Source organism: Haemaphysalis longicornis, unplaced genomic scaffold, assembly GCF_048455015.1.
Source record: "Haemaphysalis longicornis isolate Haplotype H1 unplaced genomic scaffold, Haemaphysalis longicornis Haplotype H1 scaffold_19, whole genome shotgun sequence".
NCBI lineage: Eukaryota > Metazoa > Arthropoda > Arachnida > Ixodida > Ixodidae > Haemaphysalis > Haemaphysalis longicornis.
In genome coordinates, this window is record NW_027526288.1 from 6,738,856 (window position 1) to 6,763,330 (window position 24,475).

The 24,475-nt window shown below is 46.7% G+C and overlaps 1 protein-coding gene across 1 annotated transcript in view; it reads right to left on the reverse strand.

The window, feature by feature from the left end:
• LOC144166755 (uncharacterized) overlaps positions 1-24,475 on the reverse strand; it is a 62,467-nt gene that overhangs the window by 28,366 nt on the left and 9,626 nt on the right. Inside the window, exons 4-6 of the mRNA XM_077696245.1 lie at positions 17,015-17,194; positions 9,701-9,820; positions 4,363-4,567 (exon numbers count right to left, since the gene is read on the reverse strand). Coding sequence (XP_077552371.1) covers positions 4,363-4,567; positions 9,701-9,820; positions 17,015-17,194 — 505 coding nt within the window. The remainder of the gene's footprint in view (positions 1-4,362; positions 4,568-9,700; positions 9,821-17,014; positions 17,195-24,475) is intronic.

Genomic DNA, 24,475 nt, shown 5'->3' on the forward strand with positions numbered 1-24,475 from the left:
ATACCCTGGGTTTGTATTTTTTGCTTCACTTCGGTAACTTCGCGCAGCACAATACACGCTGTGAGGCACGAGCAGGCGCTACAAAACAGCTCAGAAAAACAAAAGGTCCGAAGGTGCGTCGCCTCCCCCTGTCTCAAGGAGGTAGAGCCCCGTATTCCGCAAAGAGATATTGTGTTTGAATGCATGTGCTGCCCTCATGAGCTGAAGCCGCTTTCTCTACTCGCTCTATCGGCTGATAGTAACCGCTGTAAATCTCCGAGTTCTGCCAGGAGTACGCATAAACAGAGTAAAATAAAGCATTGCTGAAATTTGTGCGTTTTCTATTTTGAACGTTTAGTTTCGGACGGCCCTCCTAGCTTCTTGCTCATAAATAGCATTCGAAACGCCAGACAGTTACCGGCCTCTTTCCCCCTCCCCCCCCTCCCCCCCTCCCTCCCCAACAACCACTTCCTCCTCCTCCTCCTACACTCCCGGACAATGATGTGGTTCCGATTCATCACAATGCACTCGATGAAAAAATTCATGCAGAGCAACACACTTTAGGCGAATGACGACGTCGAGCTCACAATCTGACTGAAATATTTGGTATGCGCTCTGAGATCACGCAGTGCAAGCATGACCTTCGGCACTGCGCAGTGTTACAGTGCACTGCAGATCCTGTTTCAGAGTCACATGATATGCACGTTACTGTGATTTTTCAAATTTGCTCGTTGGCGGCACGGATGGGTCACCGAAATGAATACTGCTTAAAATAAACCGAGTAATGTCGTTAGTTTGCAGGTTGACTGTGGTCTTCCCACTGCATTCTCATCCCTTTTCCCATAACCCATCCCGATGCCCAAGTTCCCGTTCCCAGCAACCCACCCCATCCGGCTTCTTCCTAGGGGGGACAAGGGGGGTCCCCCCGGGCCCGCTCCCCTGGCGGTGGGTCGCAAGATGGCTTTTCCCGTTAATTTCTCTCCACCTATGGGTGGACAAAATTCTCTTTGCCGGTTGGCCTGTTTTTTATACTGTGGCAATTGGGTATAACCGGTCATACTACGGTGGTGCCGGGGAGCTATTGAAAGCTCCGTTTACTCGATGCAAGGACAAAGGAGCATTCCATGGTAAAGAATTTTTTTATATACGAAAATTTTTCTCATTGCAAAAACATAGGATTTAAGTTAAAGGTCCCAGGTTACACTTTATTTTTACATAATGCGCGTTTGCTCGGCACTCTTACACAATGGACCAGATACCCGCTATGTTTGAATTCGCAGGGGCTACTTTGAGGCATCTTGCTAATTAATGTAACGCTTTTTAGAGCGCAGCGCAGACGACGGAAGAATAATGAACACAAATCAAACGTGCACCAACTACTGATTTTTTTATATATATAAAAAAGTCGTCCACTTAAGTACTGAATCGTACGCTGTAAGCCACTAAAGCACTACAAAAGGCTCGAAGCCCAAACGCTAAAAGAAATAGACTACAAATTTATTCATATCCGGCCCGCTCCCGGGCTTAATACACCAAAAAATACAATGCAGGGTTTTTAAACGACAATAATAAGAATTGGGCGCTTGATAATGATTTTCATACAAGCGGTCAGCTGGTGTTGACGCGGATGGGCTGATCCATGGCAGTACCTGCATTCTCCGGAAAGATAATTATTCTCCGGAAACTGCGACAACAGCATTATAAGCTGTGCAGAAAATAACATGGTTTCGGGCTTCACTTAGGCACGAAAGGATGATTTTAAGGCGCCCACACTTTAGCCTCCAATTTTCCTACGAAACGTTTGCCGCGTGCATCTGGTAGTAGTTTGCCGGTTTGCAAGAATCGTGTTTTCTTGGTTTTATGATATTTTCGAATTTATGAAAAATGCTTTTTTCTCTGTACAATTCGTTAAGTCGGACTTCAGCTCTACACGTTTATGCTATTTCAGTCCAGCACACGAACAGTATCTTTTCATCCATTTTCGCATGTTGCCCGACAGCTTCATTTTACAAGAAACTACGAATACCGGAAATGAAAATGGCAGGGGAGCGCAAGTTACCCGGTAATAATACGTGCGGCGGGGGTTCTGGAGCAAACACCGTCAAGATTGATTCATCTAACAAATGTTTATTGTAATGCGAAGTACTTTTCCGCCGCAAATCGAGACGAATCGAAGTCCAAACACGTCAGGAATTCGTCGTTGTCTGAGTTTAAAATGCAATGATGATGATGCCCTTGATGTGTTTGCAACATACACACTCGGGGGGATTAGCCAGGGACAAAGTGTTGCCTGGACACTGCAGTGCATGATGTGCCTTTGTGGAAACCCTTTGCGTAAAGCGGCTTTCTCGCGGTGCGTTTTGGGCTTATTCACTTGCATTTTGGACTTGCATTTTGCGCTTTGAAGAAGTGTGCTTTATACGAGGGAAAGCTCCGCGTTTGATTCATATTTCCCTTCCCCCACGACCATCATCGTGGTCAGAGAAAACTGGCTTTCTTGCAGCACGCTGTCACGTACGATCGCCAGCATTGAGGTAAAGAAAGCTGCGCTTGAAAAGAAGATGTTCGAAAGCGCGGGAACGAGATAGAGCAAGGTGGCATGCCCAGTATTTTGCCACCTCTCGGAGTTCTCTCATTCGGAGGACCGTCGTTTCCAACTATGGGTATGTGTTGCATACAAGTGTGAAAACATGCATTTCGGACAGTCAGAATATGTTTTAAGCGGTGCTCCATTAAACTGCGACTAAATCAATACGTCTCGGAGAATTCGGCTCCTCCGTCGGGACTTTGTAACCGGACCCACAATTCGTGTCCAAAATCGCAAGTTATACCACCAAACAATTCTGAGGGAGTGGTTATGTTTCTCGGTGCGGAAGCCGTGGGACGCTGATTGTATACACCAACTTTTACGGTCCGGTAAATACGGTGGTGCTTCCAACTTTCTCCCAAAAGTGTCGATGTACAAAGCGTACGGAATTTAAAAGATTGGTTAAGCCTTTCGGAAAGAACTTGATGCCGGATATTGCAGTTTCAAGAAATTCGGTGCTCAATGTGCGATAATTATAAAATTTACCGCGTATCTGCTCCTTTCGTTTGCCAAGTAAATGCCGCCCTTCGCTTTCCCGCTCACCTCTCATACTGTTCTTCTCCCTCCAGTCTCCCCCTAAGGTAAACACGCTAAAGGTTTGCTCAAGTCAATTTAAACTTACCGCGTTCCACTGCTCCAGACCCGGTGCCTCGATGCCAGCGCTGCCGTACGGCGGAGACGCGCATGAATCGAGGCGCCATACTTAAACGTTTATAGAACCGCGTAGCCCTAGTTATCGTGTGTTCCAAGCAGTACGTGGAATCTGTCTAGTGGAACCTTTCGTAACCGTTGCCGGTTGATTTGTTAAAATACCGCCAGAAGCTACAGTGGCGCGGCCCAGAGCAGGCGACGGAGTGGCATTTTTTCTGCAGTAGATGTAGTTATTTCATTTCGCAAAAATCAAGCATCTATGAATTTTTTTAAAGGTACACTGTTAACATCCCTTGTTTATTAATTTTCTGTCCTATATTTGCGTAATGTCTTCTTATTGTTTAACAATGTTGACAAGTATGAACATGTAAACCGGACTTGGACGTTTAAATTTGACTGTGAGTGTATAAGACTATTGCGCAGACCTCGCATCACTTTGGTCGGGTACCTGAATCCAGTCACAGACAGACAGACAGACAGACAGACAGACAGACAAACAGACAGACAGACAGACAGACAGACAGACAGACAGACAGACAGACCGAAATTTCTGGGTTTAAGTAGCACAACAAAGACTATCGTCTTTAAGAACGGCATGAAGGAATAGGATAGGTTACAGATTATTGTGACTAATCTTTAAACACTTATTTTATTCTCCCGTGCCATTAAAAGTATGTTGCGGCCAAGCTCACTGTCATGGTTTCCAGCTTTCCTTTTGGCGGGACACGTATGGCTGGTAGATCTCAAACTTGCGATTTCAAAATTTCTGGAGCAAAATCATTTCCGGTTAAGGTATTTGAAGTGATGTCTTTTTTAGGGAATAAAGAAAATATACTCGACAATAATCGGCTGTCTGTCCTCTTAACTTTATAAACCACCCCAAGCCAGTGTTGGCAGTGTACTGTAACCACTTGTGCTTTTTTCACTGGCATACTGGTTGCGCTTCATCACTGAAGAGAAACAAAAACCGTAGAAACTGCAGCAAGAACTGGGCTGAATGAAGAATAGCGAGGACGTGGCGCTGTTTCGTAGCGCTCTATTCGTTCTGCCTTTCCCCTGTTTGCGTGGGCTTTGCAGTGAACCATCTAGCTGCAGTAACTGCTTCGTTCACGGATGACCATATTCCATCCGGGCAACTAGCTCACCGAAGAGCTTGAGGCAGCTCTCCATGTCCCGGGAGGCGTAGAACTTGTCGGCCATGTCTCGCACCAGTCCGAGTGTCTGCACACGACCGAACGGTGAGCTTGTCAGCTGAAACTTGGGGCACGTGTACAGCCCCTGGTCGTAGATGACGTCGTAGGCGGCGATTTCGAACCGCACCTGAGGGTGGGCTGTCACTGCTGCGCACAGCTAGATTGCGCCATGGGAAAGAAGAGGAAACATGGGTTTGCGAAGCGTAGACACGGTGCTGCGTGCCTTAATTAACATAAATGAGGTGCAGCAGCAAGTGAAGAAGAAAGCAGAATAGAGAATAGGAAGGAGAAAAAGAAAGAAGGAAAGAGAAAAAATATTAAATAAAAGAGCACAAATAAGGGTTTCAGTGCGGGGTTTATTGCGCTGAAGTGGCGACGTTATACCTGGGCAATGTGGCCCGTCATAGTGGAGAGCCTTGGATTAGTTTTCACCACCTGGTGATCTTTAACGTGCACAAAAATCTCTACACAAGGGGATTTTCGCTTTCGGGGTTCATCTGAGAATGAGTCACCGCAGCCGTAATCGAACCAGCGTTCTTGGCCTCAGCAGAACAACCCCTACCCAGTGCGCCATCACGGCAGGGGGAAGGGGGTGCTGAATACAATGCATTCGTGTTTTTGTTCATGCATATTCTTAGGATGAATGGGGAGATGCATGAAACAAAAAAAAGACTTGAGTGAATAAAAAAGAACACCACTATGATGATCACTGCGATACCAGCGTGGTTGTCTTACATGGCTTGTAGATCTGATTGTATGTGTCGCAGCATCCAAAAATCTTAAATTATAGACCTCTTTGCAAGTCGGTCAAACTGTCGTTCCGACGAGTTATTTTTCATAATATTTTAAAAACCAATAAAAGTACTGATTTTTTGTCGTTGTACAAAAATAAACGGGCATGTACTCTTGGAAACAAATTGGTTACTCTTAAAATGCGATACTTATATAAAAATCGCATTTTAGAGGCCGTACATACTGGAGTCATAAGAGGTAACCATAGCAAACTTGGGCCGCGTCAAGAAACAGCAGCAGTCTTCTCTGCTTCTACGCCATAACAAGTACGTCGGGTGGAAGGATTTCGTGGTACACGTGTGTACGGAGAAATTTTAACAGCTATGCTGTTTAAGCACATGGTTGGGCCGGGGAACGTCCGCAGGAAGGCCTCGCCGAGCGACGGGACTCGTATCTCCATCTGCCGGAGGAGCGGTACAACTGGTACGAGCGCGGCTTTGGAAAGGCGTCGCGGGGTGGCTCGCTTTCGGGCTTGTTGCGACGAGTGGGAAAGTTTGGACGGTGCAAAGAAATAATGCCGAAATGAGTGAAGCCAAAAGGTCGACAAGCGAAACGTTAATCAACTTACCCGCCGCGGTGGCTCAGTAGCTAAGGCGTTGCGCTGCTGAGCACGAGGTCGCGGGTTCGATTCCCGGCCGCGGCGGCCGCTTTTCTGATGGGGGCCAAAAGCAAAATTGCCCGTGTGTACGAGATTTCGGCGCACGTTAAAGAACCCTAAGGTGGTCAAAATGAATCCGGAGCCCTCCACTACGGCGCGCCTCACCGCCTGCGTTGCGTCGGCGCGTTAACCCTACAATCATCATCATCATCATTAATCAACTTCTTAATTAGCATCCCAAAAGCAAACCACACAAGCCAAATAGGGACCATTGAACGAGTTAAAAGCTTTATTTATTTATTTGTTTATTTATTTATCTATTTATTTGTTTATTTATTTATTTATTTATTTATTTATTTATTTTTTTTGTTTATTTGTTTATTTGTTTATTTGTTTGTTTGTTTGTTTGTTTGTTTGTTTATTTGTTTGTTTGTTTGTTTGTTTGTTTGTTTGTTTGTTTGTTTGTTTGTTTGTTTGTTTGTTTGTTTGTTTGTTTGTTTGTTTGTTTGTTTGTTTGTTTGTTTGTTTGTTTGTTTGTTTGTTTGTTTGTTTGTTTGTTTGTTTGTTTGTTTGTTTGTTTGTTTGTTTGTTTGTTTGTTTGTTTGTTTGTCCTTCAGGGCCCGTTTGGGGCCATTCCATGAGGGGTGGGTCGAAAAAATGGCAGGCAACATACAGTGCAAAGGCGTAAACGCTAAGGGTATCAGATCACGACACCATTCTATCATACACCTAAAACGACTGAAATTGGTAAAAACGGCAATGCTGGCAGGAAGATTGTTCCAATCTCAATGGTAAATGCTCGTCCCGATGCGCCCTCTGCTTTTCTAGCACCTACACCGCCCAGCCGGTGGGCACGCGTACATTGTACATGCTTTAATGACCGAGTGCTCATTGCTCTTCGGGGGGCTAACGACGACACCACGCAGGAAACTTGGCCGAGCCTCTGCCCATAACCACGCATGAACTCAGCTAACCAAGAATAATATAGGTGGGACCACCACATTCGCTGCTTGCCCTGTCTTCACGCCACTAGTGGGAAGCTGCCCCGCTGTTTTTTTCTTGAGTGAAGCTTTGATCACATCCTGCTATAGAAAGCTTTAACGCTACAAAATCCTCATCATTTGATTTTTATTTCTTGGCAAAACCAAGGGGAGGCTGAGACTAAAGGCGGGCGTGGCCTGACAGGGGCCTCGGCCACCCGATTTACAACGTACATAATAACACGTCCGTTCACAAATTTAAGCATAATAGCACAATCGTAATAGAGAAATAGTACAAAGCAAAGTCATTACTACATTTCCTGTGTATTATACAAAGCATAGGTCTAAAATTCACAGAAGCTACCCATCCGTAGTCCGAAGTGGCAATTTGGCCCTCTTTCAACTGAAAGCTTTTATCATTGCAACCACATCCATCTCCTCATTAAATTAAAACAATCGTTCAAGTGGGGGTGTACTTGGCACTGTAGGTGACTTCTTAGCGGCTCCAGAAGGCAGACTGATATTCACGCCGTTGCTGCTGCTGCTTCGCGCTTAGTTTGCTTCGAGGCTTCGCTTTTTTTTTAGGTGCGGAGTACCTTGGGACCGCACAATGTCCGTCCACGTCCGTGCGCGTAGCATTTACAATCGCAAGAAGTCACACAGGCACCGGCAGCATTCAAGCCTGTGTCTGGTAGACCAGACAGAATTATTTCAGTCGTCTTACCCATTGGGCTACGACCGTGTGTTAGTAGCCGAGAGTCAAACGGCTTACTGCCTCGCCTGTAATGGTGCGGAGTACCTTAGGATCTCTCAATGTCCGTCCGCGTCCATCCGTGCGCACACAACCATCGAGCGGAAATGAAGCGAAATTCGATTTTAGCCGTGAGTTGCAGTTTCATTTGAGGAATAATCAAGGTGATATTCACGGCTCAAATCAAATGAAGGTCGGGTCACAAATCTTATGTCGCTCGGGGCGCAAATTGGATGTCATTTCGAGTCCCCGTACTCCGCACCCTCGCCATCATCCACGGAGTGGAGATGCTGCCAATATTTTTTTGCCTTCCCCCTTCACTGACTCTTTCATCACCCCTTTTTCTCCTCTCTAGTCTTTCATCCCCTCGTCCCGCTCATCCCCGCACCCGGTTGTATGCAGGTGGGCCCCAGATGGGCTCAATAATATAACCAGTGCACTTTTTCCTTTTCCATACCGAATCACTTAGTAGTAGTAGTAGTAGTAGTAGTAATAGGTGACCTCTTGAATGTGTGATTATAAGCGGCAAGCTGGCGATAGCTAACTGCTTTGTTATAGAGAACTTAAACAAGACACGAAGACAAAACACAAGTTTGGTTCATTCGAAAGATTGCCTGGTTAGAATCATACTGACACCACTTTTAACACACACTTCGCTCAAATCAGTTACATAAATGGGGAAAAAGGGAATGGCCATGCGACCCACTAGCTCATTTCCAGCAACAGAACCTATGATGTTATACCAGCCAGCTCTGCGATTGGCGGCGGCCGGCAAAAGTAAACGCAAATTAGGCAGGGCTTATAGGCTTGCCGAACGAGCTATGTGCGCTTAAATTTAGGGCATATTCTTTTTGTAGCAGTAAGAATCGGGGGATAAACAGTGTAAGTTACGAAAGCACACGTAAACATAGAAGTGCCGATGCGTACTGTTGTTGGTACTGCGCGCACTATGCTTATTTTAGCTGCACAGCATGTGCAGTCCGCCGCTTTCGAGTTGTCTTACACGCACTGGCCGATTGGCGTAAGCGACGTTGTCTTACGTGACCCCCTTTGTCGAGGATATTCCATGTTTCACGAAACGATTACTTTCTACAGTAACAAACACAAGCCAGGTGCAAATACGGTCAAAAAACAAAGCAACTGCAGACAACGTTCCGTGCATGAGTATGGTAGCGCCATCTGAGAAGACTGACGGCAAGCGGCGCTGCATGCAGCCGAATCACGCAGTGCAAGTTCGTTTGTATACGCGCGCTTATGACTTCATTGCTGACGTATGCAAAACGCATGATTTAGCGGGAGAATCAAAATTTTAACCTACACTGATTAATTTCTCAGTGAATACGGCATCACTTGCTACCGGACAAGCGCTAGGATAATTAAAAGACATACAATCTTTCGAATAAAACAAACTCGTATTTTGTCCACATGGCCCCTTTAAAATCAATGGCGCGGTGCTTCCGATGTTGGGGCCTCAGCTTGGGCATCAGTGTAAGCGGAACCTATATGAAATGATGCGTTATACAGACGTGGATCGGTGGCCGAAACGATGCACGTTTCAGGAGCTAGAAATGAGAGATTGGGAGGCACTTTGTATTCAGACTACACAGTTGGGAGGAGTAAATTATCACATCCCTTCATCTCTTGTTTCAAAAATACCCGCATTTAGGGCGCGAAATGCTGCATATTACTACTAAGCCCGGTGTGTCAGCTTTCATCGGCTCGAAATTATAGCTCATATCACAAGCTAGCTGCAGCACTGTGGAGGCTACATTGTTGTCAATAGTGCGCCCACTGAGGGCGCCTAATCCGCTGTGAAGGGGGTCCTGAAAGGACATTCCCTTCTCCCCTCTCGGCAACTGGCACCGCAAGGAACCGGCGCCTTTTGTCGCTTCCTTCGCGGTGAGTTAGGCGCCCTGAGGGGGACAACAATGTAGCCTCCACAGTGCTGCAGCTGGCTTGTGATATGAACTATAGGTACTCCTGAAGCCAGGTCTGCCTTAGGCCTGTCGACGTCCTCCTAATTGTACCAGCCTGCAACTTTCTCACAACACCGAATACGGGTAGAAGGGCGTATTCGGTTTCTGTTACGCAAACATGAATTTCCATTCCAGCCACAGAAGGAAGACAACAGGGTAACACCAAAAATACCGTTATAAATGCCCACATTACCTTTCCCGTCAGGGAATAGTCATTCTCAAACATCATCATTTTCTTCGTGGTCTGGTTGAAGGCAAACACGTTTCGCTTGTCCATCTCATAACCGAAGCTTGAATTGTAGTCCACGCAAAGCTGTTAGGGATGGAGTAAAGCGTTGCACGGATTATCAACACTTTTGGCAGAGCGTGACCTGCACTTTTTACTCAACACAGAATATTAACCAAGGCGGCAAGTGACCGGGAGCCAAGCTTCTTTATCATACTGGCAGGAAGCCTGAGCTCGGTGAAGGCATCAGTCTAATCTAGGCAACCCACCATCTACGAGGAGAAAACGTGGCAGTGTGTTTGCGCAGAGTCAGGGTGGTTGACGCACATGTTAGATACGTCTCCATTTGTCTGAGGCGTGTTCAAGTACAAAATAAGCGTGAGTGACAGCTGCTCACCAAACACCACTAATTCCAGTACTGTAGCTCAATAAACATCCTATAAGTAGAATACGTTTTACAGCGAAACGATATACAGCTACCTCCGTCGGAATCGACGTCCGTCTGCCTATTTTCCGCGTCAACGCGAAACAATTTGCGTCTCCAGGTTCTCGCAAATGCTTGCTAGGTCTCCATCCAATTAGGTAACTTTAAAAACATTATCGATTTATTAACATACCTACATTCGCCAAGAGGCATTGTTATACAGGAAAATAAACGCAAAGAATCACAGGCAGGGCATCATGGTAGCAAGGAGAGAAAATGAAAAGAAAAAAAACAGCGGTAACAACCGACGACATCGACACGGACACTAAAAAAAGAAAAAAAACACGTTTCAGATCATGTGACCATGCTCAAGTGCTGCCAGAGCTTCGAATACAAAGATTACAGCGGAAACAGCAGATAAATGCAGATAACAGCTGATCACTAAACAAACAAACAAACAAACAAAAAACAAACAAAAACAATTCAAGTCATGTTGTGTTCATGCGCAAGTGCGTCAGAATAAAGCTGTCACTAAACAAACAAACAAAAACAAACAAAAACAATTGAAGTCATGTTGTGCTCATGCGCAAGTGCGTCAGACTAAAGCTGGCGCCTAAGACGACTCACCGGAACTGTTGTAGCTAGCCGTAATGATTGGCGCTAACGCAAAGACCTCGACGAGCGGCTTGCGTCACTAGCAAACTAGCAACTAACAACGCCACAGCTGGCGCAACGCATGCTCCGCGGAACCTCGACGCGACTCCAGAACCGCCGCGCATGCGTCCTGACCGTACGCGCCGCCACTGCGCCCCAGCTGACAACAACCGCTACTGCGCATGCGCTCCTTTTCGCAGAAAAGCCCGCGCGCTGGCGGCGGCCCGCCACTTCTAGACATGGGGCGGCCGCAGGAAGTACGCACGCCCGAGGAAAAAATTACAGCCGTTCCACTCAATGTGAAAGCTGTCGGAAGTGCAAGTGCTCCTTGGTTCTATAAACGTTGGGAAGTGCAGAGCTGTGAATCGCCGTAATGGGGTGTACCGCCGTTATCCGCTTGCTGCTACTACCCCATTCAATTCAAATTTCCCGCCTTCACAGTGCTCGCGCGCCCCCTGCCTGAAAGTGCGCCAGCGGGAGCTTTGTTCTATTTGTGCTTTTCTCCCCGCACGTGCCGGCGTTGCACTGCCACATTTTGAGTTTAAAAAAACAAACCAACGGACGTCCTTCACTAAAGGAAAGCGGGCGCTGCCGGTTAATTACGTATATTTTTCCACAAATGTAGCAGTAGTTTTCTTTGCGCTAGACAGCGGGAAGATGTATCACAAGCGCCAGCGTTTCACGAGTTCCGAACGCCTATGACTATATAAACCTCAGAGGTTTTCTAAGCCTCTGGGGTACGCCGCGAACAACAGTGTTACTTGGATTCAGCTCTGACCGAGTAAGCAGAGTTTACGACGCAGGAAGCCAGCGACAACCTTACACGCATTATCACGGAGTGTGCAGTGGAAGTCGGGGGCACGATGGCTAGACAGGATACTGGTAAACTTTCCAAGGAGACGAAAGATGTAATTAGGAAATGGAAAACCATGACAATCTCCACCCCAGCTGACAGAATAGAACTAGCTGAGCTTTCGAAGTTAATAAATAAGCGTAAGACAGCTGACATACGGAAGTATAATATGGAGAAGATCGAATACGCAGTAAAGAACGGAGGTAGCCTGAAAGCAGTGAAGAGGCGTCTTGGCGTGGGGAAAAATCAGATGCATGCACTTTAAGTCAAGCAAGGCAATGCCGTCACAAATAGGGATGAAATAGTCACAGTAGCCGAGGAGTTCTATAGGGATCTGTACAGTAGCAGTGACATCCAGACAAGACAAGGCCCATACGGAGGGATGATTATGTTTATAGAAAACAGCTGTAACTGTTTCGTTAATACAAGAAGCCCCAAAAAACATCATGTTACAATTAGCCACTCAGATAACTCAAATATTGTGCAAATTTTTACTCTCTTTTCCTAATTACGTTGCCCATAAAGCGGTCGATTTTGTGGTATTCCCGTCTGCTGTCAAAGCATGGGCTTCTACGAAGGGAAACAGGCGGTCTCACATTTGTCTTATAGAATACACCTCTAGTACTTCCAAGTTTAACTCAGCCAACTAAGTAGAAAGTGTGCTCAACAGGAAATTGCAAACAAACGTGTTTTGTTTCGTGCATAGATGCATAGATGGAGGTGCCACCATGGCTTCGCTGCTAATAGTACTTCTTCACTGAGTGGAAGGCCTGATGAGTGTTGTGTAGCATGACCACAAATTTCCAACAAATTCGCGATTTAGTCGCATTGCAATTATCTATTTCCCTCATAGTGAGGGAAATAAGCGTTAAGGGCCGGAGTGACGTCACATGCGCGATCAATAAATGGGTAATGACCAGTAAATGTAAGTTTCATTCATTCGAAAGATTGACTCGTTAGAACCACACTAACACCACTTTTCATCACCATCATCATAATCATCATCATCATCATCGTCATCATCACCAGCTTATCTACGCCCACTGCAGGGCAAAGACCTCTCCCATTATTCTCCAATTACCCCGGTCCTGTGCCAACTGCGACCACTTTATCCCCGCAAACTTCTTGATCTCATCTGCCCATCTAACTTTCTGCCGCCCCCTGGAGCGCTTGCCTTCTCTAGGGATCCACTCTGTTATCCTTAATGACCAACGGTTATCTTGCCTTCGCATTACATGCCCTGCCCACGTCCATTTCTTCTTCTTAATCTCTACTAATATGTCCTTAACACGCGTTTGTTCCCTGACCCAGTCCGCTCTCTTCTTGTCCCTTAATGTTACACCTATCATTTTCCGCTCCATTGCCCGCTGAGTCGTTCTCAATTTAAGTTGAACCCTCTTAGTGAGCCTCCAAGTTTCTGCCCCGTAGGTGAGTACCGGTAAGATGCCTCTGTCATACACTTTCCTCTTCAGCGACAATGGTAGGCTGCTATTCATTATCTGAGAATGTCTGCCGTATGCACTCCACCCCATTCTGATCCTTTTAATTATCTCTGCCTCATGGTTGGGATCTGGGGTAACAACTTGGCCTAAGTAGATATATTGGCCTACCACTTCCACTGCCTCGCCCCCTATCCCAAAGTGCTGTGCTGTCCCGAGGTTATTGATCATTACTTTGGTTCTCTGCATATTAATTTTCAGGCCCACGGTTCTACTCTGTTCGTCCAGTGCAGAAAGCATGCTTTGCAATTCGTCCCCCGAGTTACTTAGCAAGGCAACGTCATCAGCAAATCTGAGGTTACTGAGGTATTCTCCATTAACCCTTACTCCCACCTGTTCCCAATCCAACGTTCTGAATACTTCTTGTAAACATGCTGTGAATAACATTGGATAGATTGTGTCTCCTTGTCTGACGCCCTTCCTTATAGGTATTTTACTGCTCTCCTTATGGAGGATGATGGTAGCTGTGGACCCATTGTAGATATTCTCTAGTACTTTTACATAATGCTCCTCTGCCCCATGAATACACCTCCCATGAATACACCACTTTTAACGCGAGACAAATTCAAGTTTGATTCAATTGCAAGATTGACTCGATAGAACCGCACTGATACCACTTTTAAATACGACACTGTGGCGAAAAAATCAAAAGTATTATCTGCTTCGCGAGTGTTTTTCTTACCTAAAATAGCGTCTTTTGTGGCTGGAATAGATCCGAGTGAGTTACCAAAAGCTGGTTCTTTCAAATTAAACGAATTTGTATTACTGCGAAACAGCACACGTCTAACCCCCGCCCTTTTCAATCCTGTGAAGCCGCTTGACTCGGTGCCGCTCCGGCGTTACTTTTTGGCACCGCCAACCCCTCTTTCAAACCTGTTATCTGCCGGTGTCTTTCACATTGAAGCACGCACATGCACATAAGCGGTTGCCTATTGATGCGTGCACGTGCGTGGAGTGGAGAGAGGAAAGGGAGGAGGGGAGGGGGGGCGTGCACGCGAAGCTCTATACTCGGGAACAAGTTAAGAACGGCAACAGCTCATGTGCGGTATCACTCCACCTAAGCGACGGACCCGGATGTCAACGGGCGCGCGCGTTTTGAAGGGAGATTGTTATGAATGCGTAATATCGCCGCCTGCCTTTTCTCACGTAGTTTGTATGTCGTCGCTGCAGTAGTTTATAGGCATATTAAGTCCAAAAAATTGCGAAAACGGTTCGTGCCATGTTCAAAATATTCCCAGTAACGCACTACTACTTGCGGCGCGCTCAGTAACATCCGGCTGCGGTGATGAGGCACAGCGGCAACTTCCGAGGGAGACTAGAAGGTTAACGATGAAATACGGAAATAACAGTGGAGAATCGAAAACAGCCAAGGTAACCAAAAAACAGGCAAGGCAGATTGAAACGAATAAATGGAGGGAAAAAATGGAAGCTAAAACGTGGTTAGAGATGTACAGGGCTGAGAAATTGAACATCAGAAAAGAAAATTTCTACGATAATTCCCAGGGCAGTGCTTTGCTTTTTGAGTCTATAGCAGGTTGCCTGCGAACTAAGAGTTTTGTGGGGAAGTATTCACAAAATGATGGGGTATGCGTGTTCTGCGGAAAAGAAACAGAAACTATGCGGCACATAGTGTTAGAATGTGAGGGTATCCATCCAAATCTACATGAAGGGAATATTGGGCTTCCAGAAGCCCTAGGATTTAAGGGTATCACAGGGGAAGTTAACTTCAAAGCTGTCGAGGGGACGAAAAGAAGATTAGAATGCTGGTGGACGAAAAGCAGAGAGGGGAATATTGTCTAGGACAGTTACCACCTGTAACAGGGGAAAAAAAGTATTTCGTGCCTAATAAGCTTTAGTGCCTGCCCTAAGCGGCGCTAGTATTAAACCAAGAGTATAAAACATGGTTATATCAGTCTTTTTTGGTAAGATGACATGTCATCCCCCCGCTTCAAAGGGGAAACCAATAGCAATCATCATCATCATCATCGTTGCCGTTCTTAAGTTGTACCCGAGTACAGGTTTCATTCCTTCACTGATGACGTCCGGTGTGCTGGCGGGAGGCTTTCACGTGGACGTCAAACAGCCGAATGCCACCTGTCTGGTGTCTTCATTGGTCGAGGCGATCGGCCTCTTTGTTACAGACAGTAAGATGCGTCCGACGCAGGAGGGAAACAGAGAGCCTCATTTTTGTTCGCTAGAATATATCTCGAGTCCTTCCAAGTTTCATTCAACTTATAATAGCTAGGAAGTATGCGCAATCGCAATTAACCAACCGGGGTGGCTCAGTGGCTGAGGCGTTGCGCTGCTTAGCACGAGGTCAACGGTTCGATTCCCGGCCGCGGCGGCCGCTTTTCTGATGGAGGCTAAAAGCAAAAACACCCGTGTGTACGAGATTTCGGCGCACGTTAAAGATCCCCAGGGGGTCAAAATTAATCAGGCGCCCTCCACTACGATGCCCCTCATCGCCTGCGTTGCGTCGACGCTTTAAACCCTACAATCAATCAATCAATCAATCGCAATTGCAAACAAACGTGGTTTCTTTCGTGCGCTTCATCGTCTGCGCGGTGACAACTTAAGAACGGCACCGAAAGTTGCCGCTGTGCCTTGTCACCGTAGCCGGATGTTTCTCCGCGCGGCGCAAGTAGGGCGTTACTGGGAATATTTTGAACATGGCGTGAGCCGTTCCCGTGATTTTTTGGACTTAATACGCTTATAAACGACTCCAGTGACGACAAACAAACTGCGTGAGACAAGGCAGACGATATCACGCATTCATAGCAAATCCCTTTCAAAACGCGCGCGTACGGACGTCACGGGTCCGGCGTTTTGGCGGAGTGATACTCTACATGAGGTGGTGCCGTTCTTGAGTTGTAACCGAGTATAGCTTCGTAGGTCATCCATCTTCACAGAATGGAAGGGCGCTGATTTTTTTGTCTCTTCAACGCGATATATTGAGATAACGTCGTATTTTGTAGTTATTTCCCATGTAAGAGGCCGACTTACGCGTGCGCTTCCTGTCAAGACCCTAAACCGTCGCTATACCGCGTAACGTCGTCTTGCCCCATTCGTGTGCTGGTAGGCCTCAATGGCGAGCCGGCTACGATCGCGCGCTAGTCTCTCCAGAGCCGCTGGTGAGATTATCGGCTAGGTTTGCATAGTTTTGATGCAGCTGGCGCACACACTCCCTCTAGTGCTCACTGCTCGGTCCGGTGATAAAGAGGGCACACCTAAATTTGCTGTTAGCTGTGTATACAAACTGTACGGAGAGTTTACACAAAACATACAATATAGAAACAATATAACAAAATGTATTGCTGGGCGATTTGGTAGTTAATTTAAAAAAAATTGCATCAGCGTGAATAGAAACAAGGACACAAAAATACCACAGCGTTAGTCCTGTCTTCTTCTTGTGTCATTGTTTCTATCCGCGCTGTAGCATTTTATTTAAATATATAACAACCCTTATATGACAATACTATACAAAAAACGTACAATCTCTCTGACACTGAAAGTTGTATATAGACTCTTAAAGTACAGCTGAATGCAACCTTCCTGCCTTCCTGCAACCTTCCTGCCTTCCTGCCTTCCTGCAACCTTCGTGGTTTTGACAATTATTTTCATTTTGCAAGTAAATTTAGCGATGTCACTACCTCATCGCCCAGTTCTCACGTTTGGTGGCAAGGCGGAACTCAGGCGTCACCGTAATGCGCTAAAAAGAATCTCCCGTGAATGCGATTTTTCAAGAAAATTCTACTCGGCATTGATGTTCTATTGCGTTGCGAATTATTGTTATACAAAACCCACTGTTCTGAAACTTACGCTAGGCTAATCAGGTAAACTCTCTCTCTTACCAGATGTGGCTCGGCGTCGGCAATGCCAAAGAAGTCTTCACAAGGTGAGAACGGCGCAAACAATGAGGCGCTGGGTTTAGGGGTGGCTTTGGGCTTGTAAAAGTGACCCCTCATAGTGAATGATATGGCCGCCGTCATGCCTTGGTCCTGCATGCCGCTTAAGTAAGACGTCACTTGTAACTGCAAAGTTTCAAGATACGGAAGAAAAACATGTTCAGTACTTGGTTGCAAACTGAAGGGATTCCGGCAGGGGTCTCTTGTGGATTTTAGAGCACGTTTATTTCTAACAGATGCATATTCGGGCATGGTTGGTTGCAGATATGCTTCAAGGTATTCAAATTTTGTTCCCTCGGTTGGATTTCCGAGGACCAAGCCTCAAATAGGGAAACCACCTAAACAAGCACGGAAGCAACGGACAAGCCGGACCAGGTGAGAAACAAGGACTTGACACGTGGAATCCCGAAAAGGGAAGTACGTTTTCTCCAGACTGGCCGTAATACGTAACGAAAGAGCACTGTGCAAATAAGAGACCAAGTGAACTTTCACGTGCCGATAAAAATAAGCGGGAACTGATCCAAACTCAACCCTGCAAAAGCACACAGATCGTTTGTTTTCTTACGACCTCTTACGCACGCTGTGGTGCTTTCTTTAAAATATTGCAGATAACAAGCTCAATTCGCGTGTGCTTTGAAATAGTAAACTCGAACGTCTCGAAAAAGTTGGCTCACATTGCTACTCCATGTTTTATTATTGGCATAAAGTACACAGGTAACTTTAGGCTTGCATGGCACAACTCTTGGATTTCAGAGTACATTGGCCCGAATGACCCGTGTGCCCCAAAGGCTTAATTCGCAGCCGCAACAGTGCGACACGCTGGCATTTTATTCAGCGTTGTCTGTGCCTATATCGCTTCAAACACACTGCTGAATACCAGGAAAACAATATTCGCGCAAGGCCGCTTCCACTCATCCGGACAGAAGACGTTATTGCGCACCATCCGGCATAAGGAAACAAAAAAATCATGCCAAGGTACCTCGCCCTTTGGACATTCCGGACTTTATTGGGGAAGGACGTCATGCGCCTTTGACGTCACCATGGCTTTCTCAACATTACTGACGCCTACGGCCTGGTTTACAGACATTGAGTCTCACGGAAGCAACCATATGCAAACGTACTATATTAACATCGAAGCTGTTGTAGCTGGCCGTAATGTGTGGCGTGTAAAGTGTAATGCGTTAAATACCAAAAAAATACCGTGCGCCCGTGAGTGCGTGCCTCGAGGCCACCACCCAGCGGCCCCGGATCGCCCAGTGGTGATGTGTCCCTCACTGCTCACGTACAAAGAAGACCTGCACCGTCGGCAGTTCTCGACATGGGCAGGCCGCAGAAAGTGAGCACCCCCGAGGAAAAAGCCGAGTACCGAAAGGCGCACTGTGCTGCTAATCGAGGACACCGTCAACAGTGATCCTACCCAGTGCGGGTAGCGGCGGACAATGTAGCGAAGAGACGACTAGCAGAAGACATCTATACTCGGTTACAACTCAAGAATGGCACCACCTCATGTAGTGTATCACTCCGCCAAAGTACCGGACCCGCGAAGTCAGTGCGCGCGCGTTTTGAAAGGGGTTTGCTATGAATGTGTGATATCGTCTGCCTTGCCTCACGCAGTTTGTTTGTCGTCACTAGAGTCGTTTATCAGCATATTAAGTCCAAAAAATCACGGGAACGGCTCACGCCATGTTCAAAATATTCCCGATAACGCCCTACTTGCGCCGCGCGGAGAAACATCCGGCTACGGTGATAAGGCAAAGCGGCAACTCCCGGTGCCGTTCTTAAGTTGTCACCGAGTGTAGTATCACCAGCGACGTAGAGACAGGAATCGCATGTGTCCTTCACCGCTCACGTAGAAAGAAATCGTGCATCTTCGCTGCGGTTCAAGCCTTGCGCGAATTACTGCAAGCTTCTCCAGTTTTTTCTGGGACGTTTTTCCTGTCGGTCGTCCGTTCAGTTCAGTTTGTTTGTTAACTAGAACGGTTTCATCGCCGTGTTCGAAGAGTGCGCTCGCACATTCTCGTCCTTTGATGACGCTATCAATAGCATCACGAAAGCACGGAGGTTGTGAAGAAAAAGAGAAAATAGACTTTATTAAACTGAGCTTGTCTTTAGCGTAAGAAGCTGGTGCTCGTTGTTATCAGCCCAACGACAACCGAGGCGGCCGTTGCGTTCAGTGACATCCGTACCTCCCTATCGTAGGATGCCAGTGCTTCTCTCCACTGCTCAGCTGTGGTGATTCGGGGATAGGGGTTTTGCAGGCAGGCCCACAGAATGTGGGGTAGGGTGGCTGGGGCTGTGCAGAAGGTGCGCTTCGGGGATGGGACTTGTGCTGGGTGGATTAGGTGCAGGTGGGTTGGGTGTGGGTATGTGTTTGTATGAGTCTTCACCCTTGCTCTTGGGCTGTTGTGAGTCCCGAGTGTGCGGTGCTAGCATTCGGCGCCAGAAGCGATAATGCTCTGTAACATCGGTACAGTTAAGGATACTGTCTCTGGATGACCTTGCCCCGTGGGATGGGTCGGGCGCCACTCCAGCTCGCAGGGTAAGATCTCGAGCCTGAGAGTGTGCGGTTTTGTTCCTTTCCTGTCCCGCGTGGGCTGGTGTCCAAGTATGTCTACTGGGGTGAGGGGGGGGGATTCTTCTGAAGAATTTTCAGTGCCAGGGATGAAATGTTGCCCGGGACAACATTTCCAATAACGGTTTTGTCATCTGAGATTATTGTGGGGGGCATGGGGCGTTGAGTCAGTTCTGCGGCTGTAGCTTCCTCTTCCCCCTCGGCTGGATTTTTCGTGCGGGTGGTCATTGCATGCAATGGTGGTTCGTCTGTGCCTTTCGTTACAATGCCGAATGCTGTTTTATGTCAGTATTCGGCGGCATCGACGAGGAGGGTGTTTTGGCTTGGGGGTATCTTTTTTGAAGGTATTGTGCCCAAAGTTCTCTTCTGTATTGGTGACTTGCTGGGTGCATTTGCTTCGGTGGTGGTTTTATTGTTAGATCGTATCTTATTTCTAGTGGAATGGGCTCTTTCAGCTATTGTTGCCGGGGGGTTGATTCTGAGCGGTTTTAGTATATGTGAACCTGAGGGAGTTTTGGTGCTACGGACTGTGATTGGATAAGTGTGCCTCAATTAATTCCTCGCCATTATATATGCCTACCTGATCGAGTCTGGCGTTAGATTTTCCTAATGGTATTGGTTATGCGGCTTTGTATGCTATTCTAATTAGTGTATTTAATGCTTTCATTTCACAGGTGTTTAGATGGAGGTAGGGGATGGAGTATGTAATTCGGCTGACTACACATGCTTTAATCAGGCGAATTCGGTCTCGCTCCATAAGTCCTGCTCTTCGATGGGGGATTTTTTTTCATGAGGCATATTGTTTGGTTTAAATGCGTTGAGAGATTGTTGAGGCGTATTGTGTTTGAGTGATTCGCTCGTATGTGCAATCCTAGTATTCTGATTGTGTTAACTATGGGTATCTGATGTTGTTGAATGTGGAGAGAAATCTGTGGAGCTGTGTTCTCTTTCTTTCTTTTGGCCGGAGGCATGATTAGTTCTGACTTGCAAGGTAAACAGGTAGTTTTGCTTCGTTTGCAGCTTTTGATACTGCCTTTACTCCGTTTTTCAAGTGCCAGTTCTATGTGAGCATCGCTGCCTCCATGTATCCACAACGTTATATCATCAGTGTATAGCGTGTATTTTAATGTGGGCATTTTGATTTGTTTCTTGGGGTGTTCAGTATTGCTAAGTTGAAGAGGAGTTGAGACAGCACGACCCCTTGTGGAATACCCTTAGCTGGTAGTGTTACGGTGTCTGACTTGACATCTCCTACACAGGTGCTTAGATGGAAGTAGGGGATGGAGTACGTAATTCGGCTGACTACACATGCTTGAATCTGGCGAATCCGGTCGTCATCCTTAAGTCGTGCTTTTCGATTGGTGATTCTTTTCATGAGGCATATTGTTTGGTTTGCACATGTTGAGAAATTCTCGCCACGTATTGTGTTTTAAGCGATTCGCTCGTATGTGCAATCCTAGTATTCTGAATGTTTTAACTATGGGTATCTGATGTTGCTGAATGTGGAGGGAAATCTGGGGAGGTGTGTTCTCTTTGTTTCTTTTGAGCAGAAGCCTGAGTAATTCTGACTTGCAAGGTGAGACGTTTTGCATGTATCTAAGTTCTTTCTCTGGTATTTGTTTCTTGTAAGTCCTTTAGAATAGCTGTGTGTTTGACGTTAAACGCTTTGTGGAGGTCTAGATAGCATAGCTGTTGTGTCAAAGTGATTTGCTGGGGGGAATATTTTTTTGTTTAAGTTGCCGTAGTATATCTTGTGCGAAGAGCCCCGCTTGAAAACCTATGATGAGTAGTGGTACGATTTCGAGTCTGCATAAGTGCTGTGTCAATTTCGCACATATTATGTGCTCTAGTAGCTTGCCCAGGAATGACGTTAGTGATATTGGTTTTAGTCTCTCGATTTTGAGGGATTTTCCTAGTTTCGGTATCGACGTGTCATTTGCGTGTTTCCATTCTTTGGGTAGTGTTTCTGTGGTCCAGTATCCGTTAAAAAGTGCTGCAAGGGTTGTTATTGAAGTGTCTTCTAGGTTTCTGAGGATTTCGTTAGTGATTTCGTCTGGTCCTGGTGCTTACTGTGCACGCAGTTTGTGCAAGGCTCCTCTTCCGATTCAGTTATTTCTTTGTCTAACTCGTGGTTTACTTCTCCTCTGTAAGGGTGGTTTGGGTCCGGTGATGCTTCTTGGAAGTACCTTTAATTTGGCTGATGACATCTTCCTGTACTTGTTTATCGCTTCCGGAGGTTGGGGAGTAAAGCAGGGAAACTGCCAAAGAAACACACTGTGGCTGACGCCGTATGTGAGAATTTTCTGGCGATTCGAAGAAGGGCGGAAAGAGGCGTGCAAAAACCTCACCTGCCGATAGGTGATGGGTGACCTGTCGACTTTAAAGCTATAGACGCCGTCTGTGAAGGCCTCCTCCCAACAATGACTCCACTCTCCAAAGGGAACTTTAGAGGGCTAAAGGGGCTGTAAGCGAATACACTGCCAATCTGTCTTTGCGTTCCGAGGACCACGCCTACTGTGGAACCCCAAAGTAGGTGTCTGCCGCCTCCTGGTCTGCAAGCACTAGGCCTCTGTCGCGCGCACGTGCGTGTTGTAACGTGGCAGCGTGGACATTAACTAGCTAACGACTTATCACAAGACGTTAACGACGGCTACCGAGCTCGCTGTGCTGCGGTATGCTTTTAATTCTACCCTAAAGCAATCACCCAATACATTGGCTTTTGCTCCGATTGCCGCTTCGAACTCGTTCACTTAGCATCACTGGGGAAACAACAGGTGACAGGAATACATTTCCTGCACCTCCAAGCTACACAAAAGCGGCAGAGGGCGAAACTTCGATGGCTTTCTTCTCGCTACGGAGTCGCCCGTAGTGTTGCAGCTGATAATACAGTCCCATCGATCGGCCCACAGCCGCTCTGTTCCACTGCTACCAATTCCTTTTGCAAGAAAGGATGCGGCAACCCTCACACACTGGGTTGCCTGCAGAACGCAGCTGCGCATCTGGACTGATGCTGATATGCGCCTCTGGATCTAACCCCAAATACAGCTTCAAGATGCCTTTTGGGCCCAGCAAGTGTAAGGACGCTGTACTACTTGGACTGCGTCTGAACGTGACATACACACGGCATTTTGTACTCAAGATCCAGCAGGACTCTTCACCACTTTTTTTCAAATGAGACGTAAGATCAGATATTGAGCACGTCATCTGCATATGCTCAAAAATCACAGTTAAAAGGCAGGCTATTCAATTTTCTTTGTGTATACCGCACTACGTAGGCCTTTAACTGGAGGCATCTTTGGGTGCATGGTTGAAACCACGCCAAGAGGTGCGGACTAGCAAATCTCTTCTAGTACAATATTTGGAGAGCACCCGCTTGGACGAATGTTGTAACAAACTTCACCGCCAAGTTCTGACAATGCGTTTGAAAATTTGTGGGCATGACCTCACGTTTTTTTAATGCATAGATTTCGTTTTGTTTCTCATGTGGCATAGCAAGCTAAAATAAAATGGGTACGCCAAGCTCACCTTTACCATTAAACGCATTCTCTGTCTCTGTCTTCCAATGTCGTTCCGTGTTCCACCTGCTTGAAAACTCCGTCGCATACTTTCACCTGCTTTTAAGCCCGTGCAACCATTACGCGAATTTTATTTTTTGCGAGGAAAATTTACCAACCGGAGTACGAACATAAACCGCCTTCACAGGTGCTCTGCTGCCCAACGGAAGCTCCCATGGAGGGCGTCACACATATGTGCACAGAACGACAACTTTGTGCAGCCGTCCCACCCCCCTCCCCCGCTGAAACCCAGCTCCGCAGCCTTAAAGGAGCCATGAAGACAAAATACAAGTTGGGTTTATACAAGTTGGGTTATCGGGACTGCTTAGTCCCGATAACAGTGATACCAATATCATCGCAATCTTCGAACAAATAGCGGAGATATTAAAGAAAACGTGTGAAGCAGTCGCGACCCCCTAGCCGATTTCCCGCAACTTTTCTATGACGTCACGGAACCTTGTTTGTGCGATTGGCGGCCGCCTAACTGACCTGTCGCGACGACACATGACTGGACGTCTGTAATGGGGCCTGTAGTTCCATTTGACCACATCACTTGAATGCTAACGTGCAGTTAACGCACTGAAAATTATGTTTTATTGCTGGCCCATATGACGTCACTCTTGCTCATAACACGTCACTGGGGCACAAAATTTGAAAGTTTTTAAATACTTGTGGTTTTTTTTGTTTAAAAAAACATCTTTTGTGGCTCTAATGGAGCTGAGTGAGATACTGAATCCTAGTTCTTTTAACTTAAACGAAGTTGTATTTTCTCTTCATGGCTCCTTTAAGGAACCTGCAGGACATGTGCCGGACCAGTCTCGGGCAGCAAATAAACGCGAGCTGAAAGGCGTCATTATCAGCACATGTATTTAGCCCCGAACACCTTAAGCCAATAGGCGACCGGTAAAAAGCGCAAAGGCTCATGGGTACATTGTCTGCACCCGCGGAGTTCAGCCACTTCCGGTTCGAGAGCTCACCAGGCCTCCCGTAGGCCGGCGGCTTTCATGCGCGCGTTTGCTCGATGTTTATCTGTTTCCACCGAAGAAAAAAACGCTCATGCATCGCACATTCAATGAATAGCAACGATGAATCCTACTAGGGACTCCTCTGAAAGGTAAGCACCCTGTGACAAATAAACAACACGCACACACGCGCGTGAAAGCCTCCGGCGTACGGGAGGCCAGGCGAGATCTTGAACCGGAAGTGGCTGGAGCAGACGACCTACCCATGAGCCTTTGCGCTTTTTACCGGTCACCTATTGGCCCTTCGTCGGCTGATCTC